The 12,335-nt window shown below is 45.2% G+C and overlaps 1 protein-coding gene across 2 annotated transcripts in view; it reads right to left on the bottom strand.

The window, feature by feature from the left end:
- Positions 1-1,875: 1,875 nt before the first annotated feature.
- LOC144930732 (uncharacterized) overlaps positions 1,876-12,335 on the bottom strand; it is a 66,618-nt gene continuing 56,158 nt past the window's right edge. For both annotated transcript variants that reach the window (XM_078853726.1, XM_078853727.1), the window contains 2 exons: positions 11,830-11,920; positions 1,876-6,345 (listed from right to left, as the gene is read on the bottom strand). In XM_078853726.1, coding sequence (XP_078709852.1) covers positions 6,260-6,345; positions 11,830-11,920 — 177 coding nt within the window. In that variant the 3' untranslated portion in view covers positions 1,876-6,259. The remainder of the gene's footprint in view (positions 6,346-11,829; positions 11,921-12,335) is intronic.

The following is a 12,335-nucleotide window of genomic DNA, read 5'->3' as shown; positions in this document are numbered from 1 at the left end:
CCCTCTGGCCAGGGTGCAGGGTTGGGGCCACACCACACAGCTCCCAGAAGCTGCGGCATGGCCCTGCTCTGGCTCCTATGCACTCCAATGGGAGCTGCAGGGGAGGTGCTTGTGGATGGGGCAGCGTGGAGAGCCGCTTGGCCGTGCCTCTGCGTAGGAGCCGGAGAAGGAATATGCCACTGCTTCTGGGAGCCGCTTGAGGTAAGTGCTGCTTGGAGCCTGCATGCCCTGAACCTCTCCCCATGCCCCAACCCAGCCCTGATCCCCCTCCCGCTCTCCAAACCACTCAATCCCAGCCTGGAGCACTCTCCTGCACCCCAAACCTCTCATCCCCAGCCCCACCCCAGATCCTGCACCCCCCAGCCAGAACTTGCACCCCCTGCCCCAGCCCTGATCCCCCTCTTGCCCTCCAAACCCCTTGGTCCCAGCCCAGAGCACCCTCCTACACCCCAAACTCCTCATTCCCAGCCCCACCCCAGAGCCCACACCACCTCCTGCACCCCAACTTTGTGAGCATTCATGGCCCACCATACAATTTCTAGTCCCCGATGTGGCCCTCAGGCCAAAAAGTTTGCCCACCCTTGGACTAGATGATCACAGTGGTCCCTTCTGACTTTGCAGTCTGTGAAGGCTGCATTTTGCAGTGGCTCCCTGCATTCTTCCACCATATTTGCAGCCCTTCCTGACCCAGGCAGCCCAAACACTGCAGAGGTGTAGCTCTCTCTGAGCTGTGAATCAGGGCTTGGGGGGAGCATGCTGCAGAGTTACTGGTTCCCTTTCTGCTCTACCTCCCACTCTAGCTTTAGATCCCCCTGACCTGTGCAGAAATGTAGGGCAGCCCTATGCAGGGAGGGAAGATGTTCATAGTAGGCATAAAACCAAGTGGGGCTTCAGGGTGTACAGGGAAAACTCTGAATCTAAGGGGGAAATCCCCATACAGTTAGTTCTCTGCCCTATTTCCCTGCCTTTTGGGGAATGACAGCCGATCAGAGCTGCTGCACATGCTTAGGGACCAGCTTGTCCATTAGCATGAGAAACAGGCATTGCTCTTGCCAACACAGGGCTGGAGCTTTCCTGGAATGATCCAGCCTTGAGAACAAACAGCCTGCCCTGGCAGAGGGGGAAGAAGTAGCCCTCCTCTCCCAGGGCTTCAGTTACAGCCCCACAAAACCACCTCTTTCCAGGAGTATGGTGAAAAGCCCTCCAGGGCTGCTGCCACTCCCTCAACCACAGATCCTGTAAAGAGGTGTGTTTGGGAACAGGATTGATTAGGATGAGGGATAGCATATGGGGTCAGAATTGATGGAGAGGTAGGACTGACTGAGGACACATGCTGTGCTGGGGAGTTGTGTGGGGGTGAAGGACTGATCAGCAGGCTGTGGAATTAACTGGTGAGCCTGTGTGTGTGTGAGAGCAGAATTAGTTGTACAAAGAACTACAGAATTAATTTTATTGTGGGATGTGTGCATTATGGAATAAATTGTGGGAAGTATGCGTTTGTTCAGGGGGAAGCAGAATTAATTGTTACTCTGATTAAACCAATTCCAGTTTATGCACCTTTAAATTTACTGTCTTTTTATCAGAAGATGCTGGTAAATAAGGATTTAGGTGTCTAACTTTAGGCACTCAAGTTTGAAAATTTGGCTTATGTGACTTGTCTGTTGTTAGGATACAGATATTCAGGCCTGTCTGTAAAGGCCTGTACTTTAAGAATTTAGGTATATTCTTATCACTTGGCTAGTTAGAGGTATAAAAGAGAATCAAAATCACTGTCTGCCAATGTAAGGTCCTTCTCTTACTGTGACAGTCTGGGCCCCTGTTCTTAGGCTAAGGCCTTTGGCTAAGCCACAGAGGCAGCCATAAGCTGGGAAGCGACCGGTCACATCCTCACATTCCAAAGTAGTCACATGGAAAGAAGGTGCTATTGGGCTGTTAGGAATACAATCCTGTCCTGATAGTGCCTATCAGCTCCAGAGAAAGGGAAGTGCCTAGAAAATGTAAAAGAAAACTTAGTTTGATAGCATCCTGTCTGGCAAGAACTCACTTATCAATACTGGGATGTGAAATCCTCACTTCTGTATTGTCTTGCCATTATAGTTCCCACTTTGCTATTGTTTGTCTGTATAATCTCTGTCTGGTTCTGTGATTGTTCCTGTCTGCTGTATAATTAATTTTGCTGGGTGTAAACTAATTAAGGTGGTGGGATATAATTGGTTACATAATCATGTTACAATATGTTAGGATTGGTTAGTTAAATTTTAGTAGAATGATTGGTTAAGGTATAGCTAAGAATATTACTATATAAATTAGGGGCAAACAGGAAGTAAGTTGGGATTCGGAAATAAGGAAAAGGAACTTGTATTTAAGCTTGCTGGAAGTTCACCCCAATAAACATCGAATTGTTTGCTCCTTCGGACTTCGGGTATTGTTGCTCTCTGTTCATGTGAGAAGGACCAGGGAAGTGGGAGAGTGAAGGAATAAGCTCTCTAACATCTGTTCATTCTTCTGCTGCATTCCCTGGAGTTCATTATCTATCATTTTTGTGTAGACACAAGGGTTTGTGTCATACAGACCAATTATTATTTTATAATCTTTGTTTAAGGTGAAGGAAGAAAAGCTCAGATGTCCTGTGGTTTGCAAATGCCATGCACTCTCACTGGGTTCATCGCTCAAAGAGAAAGCACAAAGAACAAGAAAATTGAACCCAGAGGTGCTGTCTGACTTACATCTTTATTAACAAAATTAAAAGCTAATCCCAAATTAACATTATCATTATCCATGGGCCAAAACCAGAACCATTTAGCTGATCCTACCAAACTTTAGAGCACATATAAAATGGGATGTAGATCCAAACCACCGCAATTTTTATTCTGCAAAATCAGAATCTGGCTACTGAGATTTTGAATCTGTCTGTCTTGTAATTATTTTGATTTGATTGCAGGACTTGATATATTTGATCTGATTGCATTGCAAAGGTTACAAATTCATTTGTTTAGATGCAGGGTTTTGGTTCTGGCCCATTGTTTTGCACAGACTGAAAAGTCAAACATGGGGAATAAAAAGCATTCTATTTTTTTTTTCCTAAGAACTAATAAAGCTATAGGGTGAAATCCTGGCCCCATTAAAGGCAACAGCAATTTTGCCATTAACTTCAGCTGGGCCAGGTTTTCACCCCCAGTCTCTACAGGAAGATTGAAACAAAAAGTACAGGTAAGTTTTTCACAGCACCAGACTCTTAAAAGGAGCAGACACAGATTATCTCCCAACAATATAGAATTCTGCTTGTTGTTCCCAATATAGCCATGCTTTTATGGCAACTTTTTCTGTTGTGGTTGCTGAGTGAGACAGCAAGAGGTAGCAAAGACTGACCCGTTTTACAAGACAGAGGACACTGATGTGGCCAAAGGGGAACTGCCCTCCCTACCTGAAACTAACCAGATTTTTCAGTCATTTGTGTTAAAACAAAAGCCAGTCTCCTTTCCCTGTCGTTTCCCAACTGAGAAAGATCTAGATAATATACTGAGAAATGCCTGAACGTCAGTCACGATACAGTAATTAACCAGACCACATATTGTACAAATGCTTACTCCAAATCCATTTCAGGTGAAGAGAAAATCCCAGTCTGGCATTTTTGCCTGTCACACTCACAGATGAAAAATATTAGCTAAATCAGCATTTAGAGTCTGGCAGACAGAGAACTCCTACAGTCTGTCAATTCACCTGGAGTCAAGAACTTGAAATGGATTTCTGTGTCCATCCAGCACAGCCTTTGAGTTGTGAGATGAGCCACAACTGGATGATTGTATCCACCTGATACGAAGCCCAGCTCCAGTAGCTGAACTCAGAAGAGCATAAAATGGATCCTCTAATGGAATGTACCAAAAAATATGAATCTCGCCCATTATGCCGCTGCAGCCAGGTTTGGGAATAGTTAAAAGTGGTAAGCAGTGGAGGTATCTAAAAAAAATTAAGGAAAATGCAGCAGGAAACATGCTCACCTTTTCCCTTCCAAAGCACCATCATTGCACTCATGGAGAAGGATGGTGGAAACCACAAATAATATTTTGTCCATCTGGGGAAGATGGACTATTCAGCAAGAATACTTACAAGAAAACTATAGGTGAGGGAAATATTATTCCTTCCTTCCTCATCAGTTTGCATCAGCAGCATAGTCCAGGGCAGTTTTTGTGCCTGTGCTGATAAATTTTCATGGAAATTTTGCAAGGCTAAAATTTTCTCTCTGTATATCTGGGAGGAGATTTATTGCTTAGGAAAGCCATTACATTGTCAGCCCTGGGACCTAAATTCCTCTACTTATCTATAGAACAGGGATAGCATAAGTAGCAGTGCAATCTTCCCCCAACCCTCACCCACCTGCCTCATTCTTGACTTGGGAGTGACCACCACATTGATAAAGTCATTCAGTATCTGCACCACTTCAGCCTTGCCTGCTCTGATAAGACTGTCAGAAGAGCGGAAATGGTTATTGTGATGTGGTGTTCCACTAGGAACTCAGCTGAGTCATTCTAACTCATTTCAAGTAGACTACCATAGAGCAGCCATTAGACAGAAACAACTATTAGTGCAAGAAGTCCCCCTGCGTGGAGTCAACTACAGGATCAAGGTCTTAATCCCTTTGGAACTGGGCCTTAGATGCCAAACTTCCATTAAAATAAATGGAAGTTAGGGGTCTAAAATCCTTTGTTACTATTATGTTGGATTGGATTTGATCTCAGAGCCTAGAGGTGAAATGCCCCACATTCTATTACCCATCTCCAGAGTTAACCATTCCTCCTAAAAAGCTACAGGGATTTTTCTATGTGAAATAATTACCTGCTAAAGGAACAGATCTTTGGTAAAAGGTCAACGTTTGAGCTCAATAAATCCAGCCATTTCACAGGTTTCTGCTGTTGCTTCCCTACATATATAGCCAATTATGTCCTACTAAATATTTTAACGAGTGTAAAAGCTGTCCACTTTTATATCTTGTCCCATATAATTGAAATATCTACTCCGCCGATTTTATGAGGCAGGAATTCATTCCAAGGGATAGAAAATACCAGTGGATTTCCACTGCGTGGGACTGGATATTAAAAACACCCTGGACCCCAAGATTTGGATAGATCAAATCTGGCACAGAAGCATGAGGCCAACAGCCACTTGCAATAACCCGAAACTTATTGGCTATCGCTATATCCCAAGGCACTCCTGAAATTGGATAGTATAAAGATCAGAGGATGCCATATGTTTAGTTTCTAAACATGCAGACACACCAGGGGGTGACTGAATTTCCAAGGTGGTTTTGGAGTTGGTAATACCAGTCATGAGGCTCAGTAAAGAAGCAACCCTTTTTTTTTGCAGACACACCTGTTAAGAATCCAGGGGTCTTTACTCTGTGTTTATCTAGTGCTTACTCATGAAATATTCTCATTGACTTCACTGAGAGTTGTTCCTGGGTGTGGACTGGTTGTGGGGATATGGCCCCCCAAATAACCCCTGGACTGACACTAGCTAGGATAAAAAATAAGGTTCATCAACCCAAATGTTTCAGGGAGCAAGATTATCAACAGGGGAGGAAGACCTACCCCTCCCCCCGCCCAGCAGTCCAGCTTTTTCAAGTCTTACGTTTTCCTCCAAGGTCTCTAGACTGAAGCAAGGGTAACTGACTAGATGAAGCACTGGCCCATGGCAGTTTGGCAATTCCCATTGTTTTTTCTATTTGGGGAGAGTGGGAGAAAGGATTCTTCACTGCCCGAGGAAATGAGCAGCAACCAATCCAGGAGCTGGTCCCCAAAGGCTTTCTCAATGCTCTCCTGAAAATAGAAGCTTATGCCCCATTCCCCCTGATGGTGTTACTAGGTGAGCTCAAAGAGTGCCAGTGTGACTAGGTCACATGCACTGTGTTTGCATATATTAAGTCAGCTTCCCTTCCCTGTGGGACTATGGCTATTCCTGACAGCACAAGTTACAAGTTGTAAAGTCTTTTTAAGAGATTAATGTAACCCTAATTCCTTGCAAAGGTCTAATACAAACCAGGTGGGGGAATCCCCTTCACAAGGAGGCTGCCGTTTTTTCAATACAGCTTTCTGGCTGTCATGCCTGAGATTGCTGTCTGGGTGAGCAGGAGGGCAGCAGGGGCTCTGGCTTTGCCAAAGTTATGGGGTGGAGGGTATTTTAAGCGTGAAATTAAGGTTGGTTGGTTGGGTTGGTTGATTTTCCTAATCCTTGTGGCTTCAGTACAACATCAGCAGGCAGGGTGCTACTGTGGTGCAGCCGGGGCAGTGCTCAGAGATCTCCTGAGGCCTGTAGTCCTGCCCGTCCTATGAGAATCTTTTCCAGGAGCGCCTAAAGGGAGATAGCATGAGAAAGATGGGGTTAGAGCTCTGGAGTCCCACACACCTCCCTGTTACAGCAACAGCATTGGGTTAAAGAATTCCCAGCACCATGTGCAATAGGGGTGGTCCCTGAGCATCATGCAGCCTTGAGGGGCTCCTTCCAAATCCCCAAGGTACAAAGACCTGAACTACAGTAGTTAGGTGCACCTGGGCAGCAATGCTCAGGGGTGGTTTCAGTGGCCTGTACCAGATTTTCACTGGAGCGACAGCAGGAGAGATTGGAAGGACTGGGAGGGTGTAGGGAGAGCATGGAGTGGGAGTCGCACAGCTGTTTGAGGTTGCTGAGGAGCAGGGGAGGAAGGAAAGGAGGAGTCAGAAAGTAAATGGAGGATTGCGAGGAGGTGGGTTGAAGGGAACTCATAAAGGACTTGATCCCTGACTCAGTGACGTCAATGGCAACACACTCAGCGACTGCAGTGGGTAGCTAATCAGGCCCAGAGTCCAAATAAATATCTGAACCTTGCAGTGGTTACATGAGTGTGTGCTCAGAAAGGTCAGAGGTTATGGGCTGGATGCAGGAGTCCCTGGGGGAAGTTTTCTGGCTGGCGTTATGCAGGAGGTCAGAGCAGATGATCAGGGAGCTCCCCCGACCTGTACCTGGCTCTCTGTTTCAGGGAAAGCTGGGATGGCTGTTAGACTTGGTCCCGGGAAAGGAGTGGCTCCGCGGTTTGCCAGTGGGCTGAACTCTCACACCACCAACCCGACTGAAGGGAGGAGGCGAAGGGTGGGAGAAGGGCAGGGAGGAAACAAAATACAAATTTCCCTCCTGCTTCTGGCTGGGTCCTGGCAGCACTGATTGCAGAGTTGGGGGCTTCTCTTGCTCCCCTATGTTTCACTAGAAAGGATGATTTATTTTTGAAATAATAAAACAAAACAAGTCAAGGCTTCCTCTGTGGTTTTGGGGAAGTAGGTGATGTCAGGCTCATTAATCATGCAGCACTCTGTCATGAGGGGTGGCAGGAACACCCAGCCTGGGCAACTAGAGAAACTTCAATGGTTGAGCTGCAGTTGGTGTCATCACAGGATATAGGCAACTGAAAAGTAATGAAATCTACGCAAAGCAAAATCTCTGAGCTGTTAGGAAACCCTAGAATCAGCACCCTGGGAATATCTCAGAAAGAAGGGGTTCAGGCTGCACAGGGCCCAGGAAACAAATCACTCTTTCTGGAACAGTTCTCTCAACTCTTTGTCATTGCCTCGCCCACAGCACTTTTGCAGGAGCCCCTCCTCTCTGATTCTTCCCCTCCACTTCCCTCTTCCTCCTCCAAGCTCTCATTAAGGAGAGACCAGCAAGGAGTCAGGCCAGACCATGTCCAGTTGGATATTTCCAGGTTTGTTTTTTTTATTTGTGTATTAATATAGTGATCACGACACAAGGGACCATCAGCCCCAGTAGAGCTGTGCATAGGGCAGTTCCTAGAAGGTGCAAGCTTCCTGACACGTTCCTATCACAGGTTTCAGAGTGGTAGCGATGTTAGTCTGTATCAGCAAAAAGAACGAGGAGTACTTGTGGCACCTTAGAGACTAACAAATTTATTTGGGCATAAGCTTTCCTGGGCTAAAACCCACTTCATCAGATGCATGGAGTGAAAAATACAGTAGGAAGATATATATACAGAGAACATGAAAAGATGGGGGTTGCCTTACCAACTCTATCGAGACAAATCAATTACAGTGGGCTATTATCAGCAGGAGGAAAAATCACTTTTATAGTGGTAATCAGGATGGCCCATTTCAAACAGCTGACAAGAAGGTGTGAGTAACAGTAGGGGGAAAAATTAGTATGGGGAAATAAACTAAAAATTATGTAATAACCCATCCACTCCCAGTCCCCACAAGAGATCCACTTCCTGGACACTACAGTTAAAATCAGCGATGGTCACACAAACACCACCCTTTACTGGAAACCTACTGACCGCTATACTTACCTACATGCCTCCAGCTTTCATCCAAACCACATCACACGATCCACTGGCTACAGCTAAGCTCTAAAGACACAACCGCATTTGCTCCAATCCCTCAGACAGAGACAAACACCTACAGGATCTCTATCAAGGATTCTTAAAACTACAATACCCACCTGCTGAAGTGAAGAAACAGATTGACAGAGCCAGAAGAGTACCCAGAAGTCACCTACTACAGGACAGGCCCAACAAAGAAAATAACAGAATGCCACTAGCTGTCACCTTCAGCCCCCAACTAAAACCCCTCCAGCACATCATCAAGGATCTACAACCTATCCTGAAGGACGATCCCTCATTCTCACAGACCTTGGGAGACAGGCCAGTTCTCAATTACAGATAGCCCCCCAACCTGAAGCAAATACTCACCAGCAACCACACAACAAAAACACCAGCCCAGGAACCAAACCCTGCAACGTACCCCGGTGCCAATTCTGTCCACATATCTATTCAAGTGACACCTTCACAGGACCTAATCACATTAGCCATGCCATCAGGGGCTCGTTCACCTGCACATCTACCAACGTGATATATGCCATCATGTGCCAGCAATGCCCCTCTGCCATGTACATTGGCCAAACCGGACAGTCTCTTCGCAAAAGAATAAATGGACACAAATCAGAAATCAGGAATCATAACATTCAAAAACCAGTAGGAGAACACTTCAACCTCCCTGGTCACTCAATAACAGACCTAAAAGTGGCAATTCTTCAACAAAAAAACCTTCAAAAACAGACTCCAAAGTGAAACTGCAGAACTGGAATTAATTTGCAAACTGGACACCATCAGATTAGGCCTGAATAAAGACTGGGAGTCGTTGGGTCACTACAAAACCTAAACCTAATTTCCCCAATACTAATTTTCCCCTACTGTTACTCACACCTTCTTGCCAACTGTTTGAAATGGGCCACTCTCATCAACACTTCAAAAGTTATTTTTCCTCCTTTGGTATCCTGCTGTCAATTGAATTGTCTTGTTAGACTGACCTCACACTTGGTAAGGCAACTCACATCTTTTCATGTATTTATACCTGCTCCTGTATTTTCCACTCCATGCATCTGATGAAGTGGGTTTTAGCCCATGAAAGCTTATGCTCAAATAAATTTGTTAGTCTCTAAGGTGCCACAAGGACTCCTTGTTCCTATCACAGCATCTCAGTCCTGTCCTGCAAAAGCTCAATAAAGACAATAGACATCTCAGTGATTAGCTGCCCTAGAGATGTCACACTCTGTGTGGAGAGTGCAAATCCTGTCCGCAGCATAGCACCCAGTTTTTAAGTTAGTTGCAGATGCATGGACCTGGCTCACATTCAGAAACTCGTGGTTTGGAAGCAGCTACAGCTGCATCACATTCCTGAATGAATCTGAAATCTAGAAAGTCTCCAGCAAGGCAGCTTAAAGGCTCCGCATACAAGACTGCATCCCAGATTCATTTTCAGGCTATTGTTTGAATTAAAATTGCTATGAATGACTCTAGAGAGGAGGAGAATTAGATTTCATACTATGCATGCTTTTGTATTACCTTCCACACTTCACTCCAGGACACAGCAGCTTTCCTGTCTCCAGTGCTACAAATCTCTGCACCTCCAGGAAGTGAACCACACACACTAGAAGAAAGCATCCCCATCTGTGTAGCAGAAAGTACTGAAGTAACTAGCTGGCTGTGTTACAGTACCACATGCTACACTGCCATCTCACACTCACTGCAGCATCTGCTTATCCTAACACATCTGTGCTTGCCTGTCGGTGTAACAGGAGGGAAATGTATTCCACATGCCAGTGCCCTCAGTCCTGCTCAAACTGAAAGGGTGCGGTTTTGGGTGATGCTAAGAGCTCTATGAAAAGCAGAAATAAGACAGAGAATTGGGCAGGAAGTGAGGTCATCCCTTATAAGCCTGGGGCTGTGCTGATGTCATCATGCAACTCAGTGGCAGGAAGTGATATGGGAGCAGGAGTCAAAGAGGAAACCGAATCAAACAACTGAGGTTAACAAACTTGGCATTCATCCTGTGGCATCTCCAGGGACTTTCTAAGAAATCAAGATTGGGTTTGGCTCCCCGACGTCAGTTAGCTTGCTTTGCACGCCAGGTTAAACGCCACCAACGGTAAAGGGATGAGGGTGCAGCTGTGCTGACCGCATGTCAGTGTTAATGACAACTTCTACCTCTTGCTGGTTCCCTTTCCCTACCCACTCAAGGGAAAGCATTAAAGGACCAGCTTCCTGCAAAATTCACTGATGGTAAAACTTCATTCTGCACAAGTCTTTGTGAGAGAAATGGGCTCAAGCTGCAAAGGTCAAATCTGGATTCAAACTTTTCCAAGGGTCTGGTGTATTCAGAACCAAGGTTTTAGCTGTGGCCCATCTCTAAATTTATGACAATGGTATTACTTTTACCCAGCACCATTCATCCTGGAGAATCTCAAAGCACTTTACAATCGGATATACACACTATATGCTAAAAGAAAAGGAGTACTTTTGGCACCTTAGAGACTAACATATTGATCAGAGCATAAGCTTTTGTGAGCTACAGCTTACTTCATTGGATGCATGCAGTGGAAAATACAGCGGGGAGATTTTATATACACAGAGAATATGAAGCTAATACTCAAATCAATTTGTTAGTCTCTAAGGTGCCACAAGTCCTCCTTTTCTTTTTGCGGATATCGACTAACATGGCTGCTACTCTGAAACCTGACACTATATGCTGCTGTCATTTCATCGACCACTGAAATGTTAGCATCTCTGGTAAAATCCCAGCCACCGTTTAACAGCACACAATACTAACCGAGAGTTTACAACTGGAAGGGGAGAGGAACAGCATACTGGAGGCAGCATGAAGTTATCCAGAATGGAATTTATCCATGACAATAACAACTTCCACACTCTCCTGAAAAGAGCAGAAGAGCCTTCACTCCTATTTTTAAGGCCAGAAGGTACCTCATCTAGTCTGACTTCTTGCATAACACAGCCCAGAGAATTTCATCCAGTGATTCATGCATCAAGCCCATAATTTCTGGTTGATCTTAAATACATCCAAAGTGGCCAGAACCTCAGTCTCATAACCTCTTGGAAAACCAGAAGTACAGTGCTTCCTCTCTCTGCCTGTAACAGCATGCTGGACTATTCAGTACTGATACAGGGGGAAGTGTCACATACTGGCTTTGCAAACTGATGCAAAAAGAAAAGGAGGACTTGTGGCACCTTAGAGACTAACCAGTTTATTTGATCATAAGCTTTCGTGAGCTACAGCTCACTTCATCGGATGCATACTGTGGAAACTGCAGAAGACATACTGATGCAGTGTTCCTTGGAGGTCTTGCATTCAAGTACTGACACACACAACACTGCTTAGTTTCTAAGATCCAGCAGAGTCCTAGCATATGGTGTTATAGATGCTGGGATATATACATGGTTTACTGCAAGGATGGCTGTATATTTTAACCGTGTGTAATTCTGTGTATCTAATCCCAAACCTCCTGTGGCAGGCGGTGAATTAGAATTCAGGTCACTGCTCTCTTGGGAATATCCTTCCTGAGTTTCTTTCTCCTGGATCAGTAGCTGAGGCTGTAAAGAAAAAACAAACAAATCACCAACAAACAACACAGAAATCATGTCAGAGAAGATAAAATACAACCAAACGAATTAGATCCGAACAAAAAAATCTTTAATTAGTGCCTTTTAAACAATTAGCTGTGCAGGAGTGAGGACAGGCCCATCTTCCCAGCCTGTGCCCATGCTGGCTGTATGTATGCATGCACTCAATGTGTATTGTGTGTGGTGTCAGGATGTGTTCCTGTGGTATATGCGTATGTGATGTCTGAGAGTGTGGAAATGGTTGTTGAAGGCATTCAGTTATTATGCTATTTGTGAGGGAGGCAGCCCCGCAGCCTGTGCAATGTCGGTTTAGTGGGGAACACTCTCACCTATGATGCAGGCGCACAAGACAGCAAACCAGGAAATCCCACAGCCTGCCTGTGGA

This window comes from Lepidochelys kempii, chromosome 7, assembly GCF_965140285.1.
Source record: "Lepidochelys kempii isolate rLepKem1 chromosome 7, rLepKem1.hap1, whole genome shotgun sequence".
Classification (NCBI taxonomy): domain Eukaryota; kingdom Metazoa; phylum Chordata; order Testudines; family Cheloniidae; genus Lepidochelys; species Lepidochelys kempii.
The sequence above is the reverse complement of the archived record's forward strand: the minus strand, read 5'-3'. Positions and strand labels throughout refer to the sequence as shown.